Source organism: Mus musculus, chromosome 4 (genome assembly GCF_000001635.26).
Source record: "Mus musculus strain C57BL/6J chromosome 4, GRCm38.p6 C57BL/6J".
Classification (NCBI taxonomy): Eukaryota; Metazoa; Chordata; class Mammalia; order Rodentia; family Muridae; genus Mus; species Mus musculus.
The window spans coordinates 113,063,072-113,082,664 of NC_000070.6; the positions used below are offsets into that span (position 1 = coordinate 113,063,072).

Genomic DNA, 19,593 nt, shown 5'->3' on the forward strand with positions numbered 1-19,593 from the left:
TCTGTTTCAAAGATCTGTTTCATTGATGAAAGTGGTGTGTTGTAGTTTCTCACTATTATTGTGTGAGGTGCAATGTGTGCTTTGAGCTTTACTGAATTTTCTTTAATGAATGTGGCTGCCCTTGCATTTGGAGCATAGATATTCAGAATTGAGAGTTCCTCTTGGAATATTTTACCTTTGGTGAGTATAAAGTGTACCTTCTTGTCTTTTTTGATAACTTGGGGTTGGAAGTCGATTTTATTTTATATTAGAATGGCCACCCCAGCTTGTTTCTTCAGACCATTTGCTTGGAAAACTATTTTCCAGCCTTTCACTCAGAGTTAGTGTCTTTTTTTTTTCTCCCCTGCGATGGGTTTTCTGCAAGCAACAAAATATTGGGTCCTCTTTGTGTAGCCAGTCTGTTAGTCTTTATATTTTTATTGAGGAATGAGTCCATTGATATTAAGAGATATTAAGGAAAAGTAATTGTTGCTTCCTATTATTTTTGTTGTTAGAGTTGGCATTCTATTCTTGTGGCTGTCTTCTTTTAGGTTTCTTGAATGATTACTTTCATGCTTTTTATAGGGCATGGTTTTTGTCCTTTTATTTATTTATTTTTTCTGTTATTATCCTTTGAAGGACTGGATTCATGGAAAGATAATGTGTGAATTTGGTTTTCTCGTTGAATACTTTGGTTTCTCCATCTATGGTAATTGAAAGTTTGGCTCGGTATAGTAGCCTTGGCTGGCATTTGTGTTCTCTTAGTGTCTGTATAACATCTGTCCAGGATCTTCTGGCTTTCATTCTGGTGTAATTCTGATAGGCCTGTCTTATATGTTACTTGACCTTTTTCCCTTACTGCTTTTAATATTCTATCTTTATTTAGTGCATTTGTTGTTCTGATTATTATGTCAGGAGGAATTTCTTTTCTGGTCCAGTCAATTTGGAGTTCTGTAGGCTTCTTGTATGTTCAAGGGCATCTCTTTCTTTAGGTTTGGGAAGTTTTCTCCTATAATTGTGTTGAAGATATTTGCTGGCCCTTTAAGTTGAAAATTTTCAATCTCATCTACTCCTATTATCTGTAGGTTTGGTCTTCTCATTGAGTCCTGGATTTCCTTGATGTTTTGAGTTAGGATCTTTTTGCATTTTGCATTTTCTTTGATTGTTGTTCCGATTTTCTCTATGGAGTCTTCTGCACCTGAGGTTCTTTCTTCAATCTCATGCATTCTGATGCTGACATTTATAGTTCCAGATTCCTTTCCTAGGGTTTCTATCTCCAGCGTTTCTTCTCTTTGGGTTTTCTTTATTGTGTCTACTACACTTTTTAGGCCGAGTATGGTTTTTTTTTTTTTTTTTTTTCATTTCCATCACCTGTTTGGATGTGTTTTCCTGTTTTTCTTTAAGGACTTGTAACTCTTTAGCAGTGTTCTCCTGTATTTCTTTAAATGAGTTATCAAAGTCCTTCTTGATGTCCTCTACCATGATCATGAGAATTTTTAAAATCTCGGTCTAGTTTTTTGGGTATGGTGGGAGTGCTTGGTTCTGATGATGGTGAGTGGTCTTGGTTTCTGTTAGTAGGATTCCATCTGGTAATCTCTGGAGTTATTTTAGTTGTCTCTGGTTAGAGCTTGTTCCTCTCGTGATTCTGTTAGCCTCTATCAGCAGACCTGGGAGACTAGATCTATCTTGAGTTTTAGTGGTCAAAGCACTCTCTGCAGGCAAGCTCTTCTCTTGCAGGGAAGGTGCACTGATATCTGGCATTTGGACCTGCCTCCTGGCAGAAGATCAAGGCCAGAAACAGGGCCTGTCCAGAAGCTGTTGGCTTCTGTAGTCCACACTCTCACCTGTGCCAACTTGTCTTGGTGGGACTCGGGAACCAAGACACCCCCCCACCCGCCCCCCAGATGCTCCAGCAAAGTCTTCCCGAGCGGTGCTGACACCTCTCCTCTGGCAAGGAAGGTGCCAGGGTGTCTGGAGCCTCGAAACAGGGTCTGCCTCAGAAGCTGTCCTCTCGGGACCCTGGGATTGTCCACCAACTTGACTCACAGGTGAGCAGGTGGTGGTGCCGACCAGAAGGAACTTGTGACCCTGGTCAGGCCAGGTTTTCTATTTCCCTAATGCTGTCTATGGTCCCACACAATTTGAATGGAACAGATAGTGTGTTCCACTCACTGGTGATCCTAAGATTGAGTGGAGAGTCTTCTAGGGAACTTGGAGGTGTCCACTGACACTGTACCCAAGGTGACCCAATGATGGCGTCAACCAGAAGGGATCTCCTTTATATTTTCAATTAAAATCATTCATGCTTGTATTACTGATGCAGTAGAAAAACTAAATAATCTCCTAGCCAACCAAGGACTTTTATTTTGAGAGAAACAGGTTTGAAGGATGGTTTTTAGATGGCATTCAATCTAAAGCCAAGACATATCTAGATGTAGAATTATAGAACTTTAAGTAAAAACAGATGACAGAGTTTCTATTTAATTAACAAAGATGATGCACTGGCTGTTAGGTCCCTTATACTTTATAAATTACAAAAGAGTAATAGCTGTGTTCAATTATGTCTGAGATACAAAAGTCTTTCAATTGGTCAGAAAGCAGTAATTATTGTGCATAGCCTTGGGGCTGATTATATTTTATGTTAATTCCATTCTCCTTGAGGGGCTGTGAGCAAAGAATGAGTCAGCACTCATGTGATTTCCTGTAAATCTTCAGATCATAATTTGTAAAATAAAGGAGTGCTGATGACTGAGCAGATGAAGGGAACGTGGTGTGGAAAGTTGGGGAGAGAAGAAGGGGATAATGGGAGAGGGACAGGATGAAGATGAGTGGGAGGAAGAAGAAATGCAGAGCAAAAGCAAATGGCCTGGAGAAAACACAAGGTCTAAAGGGTCTCATAGATGGGGAGGGTAGTAGTGTAGTGGTAGATTTGTTCAATCTAGAAAGAACACATCTATTCATATTAATTGAGCTTCTGTCATTAACTGAGCATATTTGAGTTGGAGATTTAATTCAACACATTACTGTTCATGTATAACATAGTCTCATTTATAGTTGCTTTCTTACATGTTCAGAGACATCAAATACCCTCCCATGCATGGCCACTTTGAACTGCTGTATATCAGCATTCAAAGCCAGCAAAATGAATTGGATAATCTTTCCTTAAAGATTTTTCTGCAGTATCTGTGTTAGAAGATGCCAACAAACTTCTATTCAAGTAATGAAAACTTATGCATTGGCAAAATTATCAAAAATGTATTTCCAGTGGTTTTTGGACAAGATTTTGACATGGGGAATGACCTTTCAACCTTCCCTATAGAAGAAGTCATCCGTTAATACTTTTCATGGATTAATCATTGTTGTAATTAGGGACAATAAGGCAAACCTTTTTCTTTCCTGCTCCCTAAAAGGGACAGTAAAATGCAGCCCTTTAAATAAATTACAATCACTGCTTAGATAAGAAGAAAGGTAAAAGAAAAAAAAAAGGCTGTAATGGGAATACTCATTAATATTTACCGCTTCAGCTATAAATCAGTTAACATTTAAAATTTTGCTTTTAATTTTTCATATCATAAGTAGGGATTTCCCAAAAGGTGGCAGAATCCTCTATGTACTTTGTCTTCAATTTCTCTTTTAATACATAGTCAATCTCCTATCATATTTCCTTTCTCTACAGACATTGACCTATAAATACAGGATTGGGTATTAAACATTACTGTGGTAGGACTCATGGCATTTAAGCCATTGATCATCCTTTAAATTTGGTATTTCTCTTCAGGTTATGTCCTATGTTTGTAAAATAGGAAAAGCCTTGAGTTGTTTTTGAGGATATATATCAGAATCTTCCCCTGAAGCCTCCATCATTGCCCCTACATTTCATCTTGGTATGTTAATTGTCTCACCAGAATATTAACCTGTGTACCAAATGTTGGGAACAATCTTGTCTCCATATATTTATGAGCATATCATGGAAATAAGATCTCTAATTTGCCAATTGAAGTTCTTCTCACACATGTAAAACTTAACAGTCTTTTTTTTTTTAAATTCCTGATTACTGTCTGCTACCTATGAACTTTTTATGAATGTTGTAATTTCGTCACACTGCATTACAAAATTTCTGGAATATCAAAGTTGATAAGCTCCTATTTCAATCAAGCCTCCTATTTCAATGCCATTAAAGTGTAAATTTTATTTGGCCTAGGATCAAGAAGCTGAATATTCATATATTTCCTTGTACTTCCAAACACTCTTGATCTTTCACCTATAACAGACATTCATTGCAGCTAGGGATACAGTAGTATCAGGAAAATCTCAAAAATACCATTAAATTTTATTTACACACATTTTCACAGTCCATGGGTTTTAAATTTATTTTAAAATCTTCATTGACCATACCTAGATCCATACTGGAACTTTGAATACTTGATTGAAAAAATTTCACCAGCCACACTTTTGTCTCTGTAGGGAAAAGATCATACATTGAATTAGCTTCCATTTATATCATTGAGGTTTGGGTGGATTGAGTAAGATTGCTGGGAGCCTCCTGGCCCAAGCCAGGGTAGAGATGGTTTCACACAGTAGGACTCTGGTGATGGCTTTAAAGTCTGATAATCTGGAAAGTTTCTAGCTCTCTAATTATACTGAAATGCTGATGATAACGTTTAAAAAGTCCTAAAATTTCCCGTGTTCTTTCTGAGGTTAAAAGACTGTTGGCTTAGGTAATTAAAGCCTGTTGTCTAACAGAGGATGATTAAGCAATTCAGCCTTTGTTCTATTGCAACAAGAAATGCTGGGCTCTGACAATCAAGGAAGGTGCAGAAAGAGAAGACACTTAGATAAGTGACTATAGAGTTTATTACCAAGTTGTAAAAAGTTTTCTATTAAAGCTATCTAAGGGGAAAAGTAGAACGATTCTAAGTGGGTAAAGGGTAAAATTCTCTAAGTGGGGAAAGGGTAAAGAATCTAGTCTTAGTGGGGAAAGGCAAAAAAGTCTCCTCTATAGATCTTAGTTCTCACTTATCTTTGCCCTCAGTACTTATACATCTTTCAAAATACATGATCATCTGTTACAAAGTTCATCACAAGTTCACAAAAAAAATCCAATAATAAATTGAAATAGAAGATCACAACAGCAAATGTTTACATGAATATCCATTACGAGTTATTATCTGGCTAAACATCCATCCTCTGTCTCAGCTGCAAAAGTTTTCTGAAGTTTTAAAACCATAACTAATTTATTACTGAAGTTATGAATAGATAAACCCAGAAGATATTTTATCTTCTTTCCTAATATCTATAATAAATTGTTATTTCCCTTTTAAAGGCCTTTGGTTAATTGTTTTACAACCTCTTGGAATGTGCTCTGAGTAGGAGAAAGTCTGGTTAATATCTTAGACTAAGTAATTGGTGACACATGAGAGACAGCCAGAGTTCTCATTGCTGCTTTGACTATCAGGAAAGGACATAATAGCAGTCCCATTAATCAAAGAGCTTAAGAATCACAGATATAATTTTACTAATTCTTGTAGGATAATCATTAATGATTAAATCATCTATTTGTCAATAGGACATCAATATAAGTTAGTACATTTTAGTGGATATCAGAGATCTGTTTCAAAGAGGATGTGCTCCTACTTAGTGATTGTTATATATGTTTAATAGTAACAGGGAAAGTATATTAATAGCAGGAATATTTCCTAAAATTAGTCCCACAAGTCTTCCATAATAAGTGCTCACCTGTCACAAATTATATAATAATCAGAGTCACTTCACTTCAGTATGATCACCGTCTAGTTATTAGCTTGTTCCATTATGGCTCCTGACACAAGATTATTATCTATTGCCATGATTAGAGCAGCACTGGTTGGCATAGCATATATTAGATCTCAATATTTTGTTGAGGCATTTTTGACTGCAAATTCTTCCCTAGCTAACAAAGGGAATTATCTTGCATATTTTCACTGTAGCCCTAAAGCTAAGTCCTCATTTCATTTTCTGATGTCAGGAAAATGTGTTGTTTATCTATCTTGGTCCCATGATCTTTATCCCAATTGACAGGCATAGAGAGAATGTCAGAGAGGCATCTACACTGGATGAGAGACATTTAGTTTTCTCTATCATTTCTTCTTCATTCCTCACACTGCCTCCCCCATACCAAACAATGACAGAAAATGTGGGTCTTTTTATATTCAGCTCCTCCGTGTAAGTAAAGAATCAGGAAACAAAGGTACAAAGTTCTCTGGACAAAGTAACTCATTGATATATAGTAAGCAATATAATCATTTGATACTTAAATATGGGAATTTTCACATGCAGTTCAGAACTAAAAAGGGAATATTAGTAACTGACTCCAAGCAAAGAAAGCAGTGATAATCGCCTGCTATGAACAGGTGTTAATTAACTGACATCTGTGACTCCAGGTAGAGAGCATAACAGACAGATATTATAATAGATATTAATTAAATAAATGTTTGTGTCTCGAGGTAGAGAGCACAACTAATAGATGGTATAATAGGATGGATGTTCTAGGCAAAGAGTTTAACAGTTAAAAACTAGCTGCTTCTCCTAGGGCGTTGCTGGCACACACCTTTAATCCTAGCACTTGTGAGGCATAGACAGGCAGAATTCTGAGTGCAAGGGAAGCTTGGTCTACAAAGTGAGTTCCAGGACAGCCAGGGGTATACAGAGAGACCCTGTCTCAAAACAAAACAAAACAAAACAAAACAAAACAAAACAAAACGACACAAAACAAAACAAAAAGCTAGCTGCTTCTTATATGCAGATATCTGTGAAAGTTTGAATTAATTGCTTTAAAAGTGCTATAAAGATATATTACTCTAATAAGTCTTACAGGAAACACATATTCTGTCTAATGTAGGCTCCATGTGAATATTGGGTTAAATTCCTGGTTTGACAAGCTGCCTCTTAAAAATGGGTATAGATAGGCCTGTGAACTAATTTAATAAGGACTGCAGGATACTCATATTCTCTACCGTGGTCTCCACAGTAATGTGGGTTTAATATCCTGATATGACAAATGAGAAAAGCCTAAATAGGCAAAAATATGTGTGATTTTGAGTATTGTGGTTGTTTTATTGTTCTTTTGAGACAAAGAGCTAACAACAGATTTTCCTGGTTACCACTTGAAGGATAGGCTGATATTGGGGAATAGGTTTCCTCTTTGTGTTTTGGAAATGGTGTTTAAGCTTTTTAAAGCTTCCAGAGATGTAGGTATCATATTTGATGGAGGGAGACTCCCTGAAGAAATAGATTCTAGAAAATAAAATAAAATAAAATAAAATGTTTATCTTGATGATACTAAAGTTTTCTTTTAAGATTTATATATTAGAGTATATACAGCCTTGCTGAATTTCATCATCAGATATACTGAACTGGCCTGCCTGAGCTCCTGATGTTTTGGTTTTTCAACCAGATCCATTCAGGACACAGACATCAGAGACAATTGTTGGTGTGGGCTACTTAAGGCCAATGAATTCCCACATATCCCTACCCTTCTTTCTCCTTCAAAAATATCTCAACACCAATATTCACCTTGAAGAAGTTATGAAGAGTCTTCATCTCAGTTCCCTAGTCTTTAGGACAAGGGGTGTTTATTATTGGCTTTCTTGAAACCTAAAACTATTGAAGTGGAGGGCTTTGACCCAGTCCTTCTACTACTGTTATTATAAATGGATCAGAGATATTTATGCCTGTGTGTTAAAGTCCAAATAGGAAATTGATGATCCTGTAATAATTGTTAGGCTGTTTTCAGTTATTTTAATAAAAAATTCCCGTGAGTAAGTAAAAGAGAACTTTTCAAACAACTTCACCTATATATTTGTTTTTCCCAAACATCAGAAGTTCACAGAATGTGATGTTTAATATTACTTATTAAGTTGTTATTCAGACTATTTTTCCATGTCTGAGATTCAAAAAAGAAATGGAGCATCTTTGAGTTACTCTAGTTGTGGCGAAATAGCCACTAGAAAAAAAAATGCTTCATTTCCCCTACAGACATAATACTGTCCAAAGAAAGGACATAATTATAGGTTAAGACTGCTGGATTAAGCTAAAGGAGAGTAAGCTATTCCTTAATATTCATTTTTCTCTAAGTATGTCAGATGCCCACTGCCAATAGTCTGAAGAAGGATGGTATAAAGTGTTGAAATAAGTGACTGTCCAAGTGATCAGCTGTGTCTATAAATTGGCTAAAAATGAAGCTGTGTTATTCTTCCTTTATATTTTCAATTAATATCATTCATTCTTGTATTTCTGATGCAGTTGAAAAACTACATAATCTCCCAGGAGGTTTATTTTGAGAGAAACAGGTTTGGAGGATGGTGTTTAGATGGCATTCAATCTAAAGCCAAGAAATGTCCACATGTAGAGTTTTAGGTCTTTAAGTAAGATTAGATAACAAAGGTTCTATTTAATTAACAAAGATGATGCACTGGCCGTTAGGTCCCTTGTACTTTATAAATTACAAAATAGTAATAGTTGTGTTCAATTATGTCTGAGATATAAAAGTCTTTCAATTGTCATAAAGTGTTAATTGTTGTGCATAGCCATGAGCTTATTATATTTGTTGTTGATTCCATTCTCCTTGAGGGGCTATAAACAAAGAATGAGTCAGCATTCATGTGATTTCCTATAACTTTCCTATCTTAATTTGTAAAATAAAGGAGAGCTGATGACCAAGCAGATAAAGGGAAGGTAGTGTGAAAAGTTGGGGAGAGAAGAAGGGGATCAGGGGAGAGAAAGAGGACGCAGATGAGTGGGAGGAAGAAGAAATGCAGAGCAAAAGCACATGGCCTGGAGAAAACACAAGGTCTAAAGGGTTTCATAAATGGGGAGGGTGGTAGTGTAGTCGTAGAATTGTCCAATCTAGGCAGAACACATCTATTCAAATTAATTGAGCTTTTTTTCAATAACTGGGCATAATTGAGTTGGAGATTTAATTCAACAAATTACTATTCATGCATAACATATTCTCATATACAGTTGCTTACTTACATATTAAGAGACATCAAATACTCTCCCATGCATGACCACATTGTATTGCTGTATTTCATGCATTCAAAGCCAGCAAAATGAATTGGATATTCTTTCCTTAAAGATTTTTCTGCAGTATCTATGTTAGAAGCCGCCAACAAACTTCCATTCAAGTAATGAAAACTATGCATTGGCAAAATTATCCACAAAGTATTTCCGTGGTTTTTGAACAAGATTTTGATATGCTAAAAGACTTTTCAACCTTCCCTATAGAAGAAGTCATCTGTTAAAACTTTTCATGGATTAATCATTGTTGTAATTAGGGACAATAAAGCAAACCTTTTTCTTTCCTGCTCCCTAAAAGGGACAGTAAAATGCAGCCCTTTAAATAAATTGCAATCATTGCTTAAATAAAAAGAAAGGTAAAGGAAAAAAAAAAGGCTGTAATGGGAATGCTCATTAATATTTACCACTTCATCTCTGAAATCAGTTAACATTCAAAATTTTGCTTTTAATTTTTCCTAACACAAGTAGGGATTTCCCAAAAGGTGACAGAATCCTCTATGTACTTTGTCTCCAGTTTCTCTTTTAATACATAGTCAATCTCCTATCATATTTCCTTTTTCTACAGACATTGATGTATCAATACAGGATTGGGAATTAACCATTACTGTGGTAGGTCTCTTGGCATTTAAACCAATGATCCTCTTTTAAATTTGGTATCTCTCTTCAGGTTATGTCCTATGTTTGTAAAATAGGAAAAGCCTTGAGTTGTTTTTGAGGATATATATCAATATCTTCCCCTGAAGCCTCCATCATTGCCCCCTACAATTCATCTTGGTATGATACTTGTCTCACAGGAATATTAACCTGTGTACCAAATGTTGGAAAAAATCTGGTCTCCATAAATTTATCGGCATGTCATGGAAATAAAAACTCTAATTTGCCAATTCCACTTCTTCTCACACATATAAAACTTAACAGTCTTTTTTTTTAATTCCTGATAACTTTCTACTAACTATGGACTTGTTATAAAAGTTTTAATTTCACAACATTGTATTACAAAATTTCTAGAAAATTAAAGTTGATAAGCTCCTATTTCTTTTCTTTTTTTTCAACTTTTCTTAAATTAGGTACTTTTCTCATTTACGTTTCCAATGCTATCCCAAAAGTACCCCATACCCTCCCCCCGACTCCCCTACCCACCCACTCCCTCTTTTTGGCCCTGGCGTTCCCCTGGACTTGGGAATATAAAGTTTGCAAGTCCAATGGGCCTCTCTTTCCAGTGATGGCCGACTAGGCCATATTTTAATACATATGCAGCTAGAGTCAAGAGCTCCGTGGTACTGGTCAGTTAATAATGTTGTTCTACCTGTAGGGTTGCAGATCCTTTTAGCTCCTTGGGTATTTTCTCTAGCTCCTCCATTGGGGCCCTGTGATTCATCCAATAGCTGACTGTGAGCATCCACTTATGTGTTTGCTAGCCCAGAAACTTAGAATACCCAAGATATAAGTTACAATTTCCAAAACACATGAATCTCAAGAAGAAGGAAGACCAAAGCGTGGACACTTTGCCCCTTCTTAGAATTGGGAACAAAACACCCATGGAAGGAGTTACAGAGACAAAGTTTGGAGCTGAGACAAAAGGATGGTCCATCTAGAGACTGCCATATCCAGGGATCCATCCCATAATTAGCCTCCAAATGCTGAGACCATTGCATACACAAGCAAGATTGTGCTGATAGAACCCTGATATAACTTTCTCTAGCGAGACTACACTGCAGCCCAGCTCCTATTTCAATGCCATTTACATCTAAATTTTATTTGGCCTAGGATCAAGAAGGTGAATATTAACATATTTTCTTGTACTTTCAAACACTCTTGTTCGTTCACCTTAACATATATTTCTTGCAGCTAGGAATACAGTAGTATCAGGAAAATCTCAATATTACCATTAAATTTTATTTACACACATTTTCCCAAACCATGGGTTTTAATTCTCTTTTAAAATCTTCATTGACCATACCTAGATCCATACTGGAACTTTGAATATTTGATTGAAAAATTTTCACCAGCCATTCTTTAGTCTCTGTAGGGAAAAGACCATACATTGAATTAGCTTCTATTTATATCAGTGAGGTTTGGGTGGATTGAGTAAGATTGCTGGGAGCCTCCTGGCAAAAGCCAGGGTAGAGGTAGAGTCACAAAGTAGGACTCTCCTGATGGCTTTAAAGTCTGATAAACTTGAGGCTTTCTAGTTCTCTCATTATACTGAAATGCTGATGATAGCTTCAAAAAAGTTCTAGAAATTGCCTTGCTCTTTCTGAGGTTAAATGATTGCTGGTTTAGGTAATTAAAGCCTGTAGCCTAACAGTGGATGATTAAGCAATTCAGCATTTGTTCTATCTCAGGAAGAAATGCTGGGCTCTGACTTTCAACCTGCTAGTAGGAAGGTGCAGGAAGAGAAGACATTTAGATAAGTGATTATAGAGTTTATTACCAAGTTGTAAAAAGGTTCCTATGAAAGCTATCTAAGGGGAAAAGTAGAACGATCCTAAGTGGGTAAAGGGTAAAATTCTCTAAGTGGGGAAAGGGTAAAGAATCTAGTCTTAGTGGGGAAAGGCAAAAAAGTCTCCTCTATAGATCTTAGTTCTCACTTCTCTTTGCCCTCAGTATTTATACATCTTTCAAAATACATGATCATCTGTTACAAAGTTCATCACAAGTTCACAAAAAATCCAATAATAAATTGAAATAAAAGATCACAACAGCGAATGTCTACATGAATATCTATTAGGAGTTATTATCTGGCTAAACATCCATCAACTGTCAAGCTGCACAGGTTCTCTGAAGGTTTAAAACCATAACTGATTTATTAGTGAAGTTTTGAGTAGATAATCCCAGAAGATATTTTATCTTCTCTCCTAATATCTATAATAAATGGTTATTTCCCTTTTAATGGCCTTTGGTTAATTGTTTTACAACCTCTTGGAATGTGCTATGAGTAGGAGAAAGTCTGGTTATCATCTAAGACTAATTGATTGATGACACATAAGAGACAGCCAGAGTTCTCATTGCAGCTTTGACTATCAGGAAAGGACATAATAGCAGTCCCATTAATCAAAGAGCTTAAGAATCACAGATATAATTTTACTAATTCTTGTAGGATAATCATTAATGTTTAAGTCATCTATTTGTCAATAGGGCATCAGTATATGTTAGTACATCATCGTGGATCAGCCGAGATCTGTTTCAAAGAGTGTGTGCTCCTACTTGGTGATGGTTGTATATGTTTAATAACAGGGAAGCATATTAGTAGGAGGAATCTTTCCTAAAATTAGTCCCACAATGTCTTACTTAATGAGGGCTCACCTGTCACAAATTATATAATAATCAGAGGCAGTTCACTTCAGGATGATCACCTGCTAGTTATTAGTTTGTTCCATTATGTCTCCTGACATAAGATTTTTATCTTGCCATGATTAGAGCAGCACTGGTTGGCATAGCATATATTAGATCTCAATATTTTATTGAGGCATTTTTGACTGCAAATTCTTTCCTAGCTAACAAAGGGAAATATCCAGCATTTTTCACTGTAGCCCTCCAGCTAAGTTCTCATTTCATTTTCTGATGTCAGGAAAATATGTGGTTTATCTCTCTTGGTCCCATGATCTTTATCCCAATGGTAGTGCTTTTCTCATATCATAAGCACAACTGGAGTGTAGAGTTTCATTCTGATTTATACCTAGGACAGCCATTGCCCTAGAGATGCCTTGTTCCATTTTATGTTGCAAATGAACAAATTTCCCACAACAAAAGCACCAGACTTTTTGAGACCAGATATATATAGCAGCTTGTATACAATATGTTTACAAAGGACCTTCTTTCCTTCTACTGGACCTCTAAGCATGTAAACCTCAGTGTTCTCTAGGTATAAAATGATCTAGTGTAGTACCATGATACATATTGGTACCAATATCAGTTGTATCCCTCTCCATTCCACCATAGGAATGGTCAGCATTTAATGGTCTAATTATTTGATTATTCACAAGTTATTCACATTTTCAAATACCAAGATCCTTATCATAACCTGATTTGCATCTGGTTATCATGTGATTTTCTTCTGGGTTTGATCAATATTAATTAAATACAAGTAAAGATTTCTTTTTTTTTTCTCTTGTGACTTCTTTTTTCCCCATTTTTTATTAGGTATTTTGCTCATTTACATTTCCAATGCTATACCAAAAGTCCCCCATACCCACCCCCATTCCCCTACCCACCCACTCCCCCTTTTTGGCCCTGGCGTTCCCCTGTACTGGGGCATATAAAGTTTGCAAGTCCAATGGGCCTCTCTTTGCAGTGATGGCCGACTAGGTCATCATTTGATACATATGCAGCTAGAGACAAGAGCTCCGGGGTACTGCTTAGTTCATATTGTTGTTCCACCTATAGGGTTGCAGTTCCCTTTAGTTCCTTGGGTGCTTTCTCTAGTTCCTCCATTGGGGATCCTGTGGTCCATTCAATAGCTGACTGTGAGCATCCACTTCTGTGATTGCTAGGCCCTGGCATAGTCTCACAAGAGACAGCTATATCTGGGTCCTTTCAGCAAAATCTTGCTAGTGTATGCAATGGTGTCAGCGTTTGGAAGCTGATCATGGGATGGATCTCTGGAAATGGCAATCACTAGATGGTCCATCCTTTCGTCACACTTCCAAATTTTGTCTCTGTAACTCCTTCCATGGGTGTTTTGTTTCCTATTCTAAGAAGGGGCAAAGTGTCCACACTTTGGTCTTTGTTCTCCTGAGTTTAATGTGTTTAACAAATTGTATCTTATATCTTGGGTATCCTAAGTTTCTGGGCTAATATCCATTTATCAGTGAGTACATATTGTGAGAGTTCCTTTGTGATTGGTTACCTTACTCAGGATGATGCCCTCCAGGCCCATCCATTTGCCTAGGAATTTCATAAATTCATTCTTTTTAATAGCTGAGTAGTACTCCATTGTGTAAATGTACCACATTTTCTGTATCCATTCCTCTGTTGAGGGGCATCTGGGTTCTTTCCAGCTTCTGGCTATTATAAATAAGGCTGCTATGAACATAGTGGAACATGTGTCCTTCTTACCGGTTGGGGCATCTTCTGGATACATGCCCAGGAGAGGTATTGCTGGATCTCCAGGTAGTACTATGTCCAATTTTCTGAGAAACCGCCAGACTGATTTCCAGAGTGGTTGTACAAGCTTGCAATCCCACCAACAATGGAGGAGAGTTCCTCTTTCTCCACATCCTCTCCAGCATCTGCTGTCACCTGAATTTTTGACCTTAGCCATTCTGACTGGTGTGAGGTGAAATCTCAGGGTTGTTTTGATTTGCATTTCCTTGATGATTAAGGATGTTGAACATTTTTTCAGGTGCTTCTCTGCCATTCGGTATTTCTCGGGTGAGAAATCTTTGTTCAGTTCTGAGCCCCTTTTTTTAATGGGGTTATTTGATTTTATGGAATCTACCTTCTTGAGTTCTTTATATATATATTGGATATTAGTCCCCTGTCCAATTTGGGATAGGTAAAGACCCTTTCCCAATCTGTTGGTGGTCTTTTTGTCTTATTGACGGTGTCTTTTGCTTTGCAAAAGCTTTGCAATTTTATGAGGTCCCATTTAATGATTCTCGATCTTACAGCACAAGCCATTGCTGTTCTATTCAGGAATGTTTCCCCTGTACCCATATCTTCGAGGCTTTTCCCTACTTTCTCCTCTATAAGTTCAGTGTCTCTGGTTTTATGTGGAGTTTCTTAATCCACTTAGATTTGACCTTAGTACAAGGAGATAGTAATGGATCAATTCGCAATCTTCTACATGATAACAGACAGTTGTGCCAGCACCATTTGTTTAAAATGCTGTCTTTTTTCCACTGGATGATTTTAGCTCCCTTGTCAAAGATCAAGTGACCATAGGTGTGTGGGTTCATCTCTGGGTCTTCAATTCTGTTCCATTGGTCTACTTGTCTGTCGCTATATCAGTACCATGCAGTTTTTATCACAATTGCTCTGTAGTATAGCTTTAGGTCAGGCATGGTGATTCCACCAGAGGTTCTTTTATCCTTGTGAAGAGTTTTTGCTATCCTAGGTTTTTTGTTATTCCAGATGAATCTGCCGATTGCCCTTTCTAATTCGTTGAAGAATTGAGTTGGAATTTTGATGGGGATTGCATTGAATCTGTAGATTGCTTTTGGCAAGATAGCCATTTTTACAATGTTGATCCTGCCAATCCATGAGCATGGGAGATCTTTCCATCTTCTAAGATCTTCTTTAATTTCTTTCTTCAGGGACTTGAAGTTTTTATCATACAGATCTTTCACTTCCTTCGTTAGAGTCACGCCAAGATATTTTATATTATTTGTGGCTATAGAGAAGGGTGTTGTTTCCCTAATTTCTTTCTCAGCCTGTTTGTCCTTTGTGTAGAGAAATGCCATTGACTTGTTTGATTTAATTTTATATCCAGCTACTTCACTGAAGATGTTTATCAGGCTTAGGAGTTCTCTGGTGGAATTTATAGGGTCACGTATATATATATATATATATATATATATATATATATATATATATATGTATATATACTATCATATCATCTGCAAAAAGCAATATTTTGACTTCTTCCTTTCCAATTTGTATCCCCTTAAGTAAAGATTTCTACAGAGAGTGTACAATTTTTGTAAATAGGAATTTTCCTTGCTCATGAAGCTTTTCCTCAGGAACTAAAAGCTGCAAAGCAATGTTGTTTTTTCTATGTCAGTATGGTTTAATTGTATCTGAGTTTGGATTTCAGAGTACTGCTCTTAAATTGTCACCTGCTCTCTGAGTATCATCATACCACTTGTTTGGCTTCATGCATCAGTAATACCAGCTGGTACATAGCATATGATATTTTAGTGAAAATTTCCCTAGCATGGCAGATGTCACATTCAGTTTTGGGTGAACCTACCAGACCATTTTTTTCTACTTTCTCCTTATGTATCCCATCTTGATTGCATCAACTCGTTTTGGAATTCAACCTAAATAACAGGGTAAGACATTTAGATCTGTCAAAGCCTTTTCCATTCCTCAAAGATCACATTACACTACTGGTCTCAGCAAATCTGATGAAGATCAGAGACAGAATCAAATTATCTCTATATTTGCGATTCTCTAAACAATTACAAACAGCATAGTAATATGTTCCCTGAACAGCTCTGCTTAAACAAAATCATGTTTTGATGCTTTTTCTTTTGCTGTTGTTCTCAAATCCCTGATAATTATAAGGAAACATGGCAGAAAATATTCAAGTGTTCCCAGTGTCTGTGAGTCAGCCATCCATATAGATGCCTTTATATTGCCATTGCCCATGTTGAGGGAATAGTCATATTACTGTCTCTCAAGTTCTGTGGTACCAAAATTTTCCCAGTAATTTCCATATCCATTTTTTGTCCAGGATCTGGTTCTGAGTAAATCTCTTTAAATTTAAAACATTCTGAACTTCAACACTGGAGATAAAATCTATTCCCTCAACATCATAACTTTTTTGCCTTTCTAATACTGAACCTAAAATGCATGCTAGATCCGAATAGTTGAGCACTGTTACCCTCTGTTATTATTCCTTTTCATTTGAATATATTTTGAACATGGGTAATAAAATTTTATTCCAAAAGAGTGCTCCTTTGCAACTAGTAACTAGTTCCCTCCTTCCATATTTGTGAAATTATAAGCTAACAGTTTTTCCCACCATTATTTCCTTTAAAGTCTTGATTAGTATTGTGCATAGCAGAATTCTTCTTTGTTTTCTATTTAATTCATCCTTCATTCCTTTGGGAAAAGTCCTTGTGGGAATGCTGACAAGCCTCCTTTAAATGTTTTATCTTCAACAATGAAGGCATGTGACTGCTTACCATTGTTTCTTCTAATTTGTGCATTATGATTGACTTGCAATTATTTCAATAGATATTGAGCCATGATTTGAAATACATCTCCATATTACTGAAACAGTCAAGACTCACAATGAGACATTTGGCATGATGCTATGTGAAGAAAGATTGCTGAGATTTTGCTGAAAGGAGCCAGATATAGCTGTCTCTTGTGAGACTGTGCCAGGGCCTAGCAAACACAGAAGTGGATGCTCACAGTCAGCTATTGAATGGATCACAGCGCCCCCAATGGAGGAGCTAGAGAAAGTAACCAAAGAGCTAAAGGGATCTGCAACCCTATAGGTGAAACAACAATATGAACTAACCAGTACCACATGGAGCTCCTGTCTCTAGCTGCATATATATCAGAAGATGTCCTAGTCAGCCATCAGTGGAAAGAGAGGCCCATTGGTCGTGCAAAATTTATATGCCTCAGTACAGGGGAATGCCAGGGCCAAGGAGTGTGAGTATGTGTGTGGGGGAGCATGTGGGGGACTTTTGGGATAGCATTGGAAATGTAAATGAAATAAATACCTAATACACATTTTTTAAAAATAGAAGAAAGATTGCTACAATCAAAACATCCTTCTACAAGGACACCCAACTCTGATATATATCATCCTTCATTAAACATCTATCTGTTTATCATAACAGCAATTGCAGGACTGGGTCTAAGCCATGTACTTCAAAAAAAAAAAAAAAAAAAAAAAAACAGTATCAAAGAAAGCCAATAGTAACCACACCCAAGTCCTAAAGACTAGGGAACTGGGACAAAGACTCTTTGTAACTTCTTCAAGGTGAATACGGGTGTTGAGATATTTCTGAAGGGAGGGGAAAGGGTGGGGAAATGAATTTGTTGACCATAAGAGGACCACACCAATGCTTTTCTATGATGTCTGTGTCCTGACTGGATCTGGATGAAAAACCAAAACATCAGGAGTTCAGGCAGGTCAGTTCAGCATGTCTGACAATGAAATTCACCAAATCTGTATATTCTGTCATATATACATTTCAAAAAAATGTAACATCATCTAGATAAACTTTTTCTTCTATTTTCTAGAATCTAGTACTTCAAGGAGTCTCCTGCTATCAAATATGATCCATATAACTCTAGAAGGTGCAAACACCTTAAAAACTTTCCCCAAAAGCACAAAGATAAAACCTATTCCTCAAATTAGCCTATCCTTCAACTAGCAATGAGGAAAACCTAGAGCCCATGTTAGACAAACTATAAGTATCCTGTAAGATTTATTAGAGCAATATATCTTTACACCATTTTTAAAGCAATTTACTCAGACTTTCATTAATATCTGCCTGTAGGAAGCAGCTAGATTTTAATTGTTAAACTCTACCTAGAGCAGACATCCTGGTATATGATCTATATGTTGTATGGTCTATCTTAAGCCAAAGACATTTAGTAATTAATTTGTATTATAATATCAACCTGGTATATTTTCTACCAGGAGCCACAGACTTCTATTAATGAATACCTGTTAGTTCATATTGTTGTTCCTCCTATAGGGTTGTAGACCCCTCTAGCTCCTTCATTAGAGGCCCTGTGTTCCCTCCAATACATGACTGTGATCACCCACTTCTGGAGTTGCCAGGCATAGGCATAGCCTCAGAAGAGAGCGCCATGTCAGGGTGCTGTCAGCAAAATCTTTCTGGCATATGCAATAGTGACAGAGTTTGGTGATTTCATATGGGATGGACCCCTGGGTGAAGCAGTCTCTGGATGGTCTTTCCTTCTATCTCAGCTCCGAACTTGGTCTCTGTAACTCCTTCCATTGTTATTTTGTTCCCCATTCCAAGAAGGAGCATAGTATCCACACTTTGGTCTTCCTTTTCTTGAGTTTCACGTGTTTTGCAAATTTTACCTTGGGTATTCTAAATTTCTGGGCTAATATCTGCTTATTAGTGAGTGTATATCATGTGTGTTCCTTTGTGATTGGGTTACCCCACTCAGGATGAAATCCTCCAGATGCTTCCATTTGCCTAATAATTTCATGATTCATTGTATTTAATTGCTGAGTAGTACTCCATTGTGTAAATGTACCACATTTTCTGTATCCATTACTCTGTTGAAGGACATCTGGGTTCTGTCCAGATTCTGACTATTATAAATAAGGCTGCCATGAACATAGTAAAGCATGTGTGCTTATTACAAGTAGGAACATCTTCTGGGTATATGCCCAGGAGAGGTATTGCTGCATCTTCCAGAAGTACTGTGTATAATTTTCTGAGGCACAGTCAGACTGATTTTCAGAGTGGCCGTACCAGCTTGCAATCGCACAAGCAATGGAGGAATGTTGCTCTTTCTCCACATCGTTGCTAGCAGCTATTTTCACCTTAATTTTTGATCTTAGCCATTCTGACTGGTGTGAGATGGAATCTCAGGGTTATTTTAATTTGAATTTCCATGACGATTAAGCATGTTGAACACTTTTTTCAGGCATTTCTCAGCCATTTTGTATTTCTCAGTTGAGAATTCTTTGTTTAGCTCTGTACCCCATTATGTAATAGGGTTATTTGATTTTCTGGAGTCCATCTTCTACGTTCTTTATATATATTGCATATTAGTCTCCTATCTGATTTGGATTGATAAAGATCCTTTCCCAATATGATGGTGGCCTTTTTGTCTTATTTACATTGTCTTTTGCCTTACATAAGCTTTGAAATTTTATGAAGT

At 36.8% G+C, this 19,593-nt stretch overlaps 1 protein-coding gene across 1 annotated transcript in view; it reads right to left on the reverse strand.

Moving 5' to 3' along the window:
* Skint6 (selection and upkeep of intraepithelial T cells 6) overlaps window positions 1-19,593 on the reverse strand; it is a 482,358-nt gene that overhangs the window by 258,456 nt on the left and 204,309 nt on the right. The window contains exons 17-18 of the mRNA NM_001103199.1: window positions 10,997-11,059; window positions 4,375-4,437 (exon numbers count right to left, since the gene is read on the reverse strand). Coding sequence (NP_001096669.1) covers window positions 4,375-4,437; window positions 10,997-11,059 — 126 coding nt within the window. The remainder of the gene's footprint in view (window positions 1-4,374; window positions 4,438-10,996; window positions 11,060-19,593) is intronic.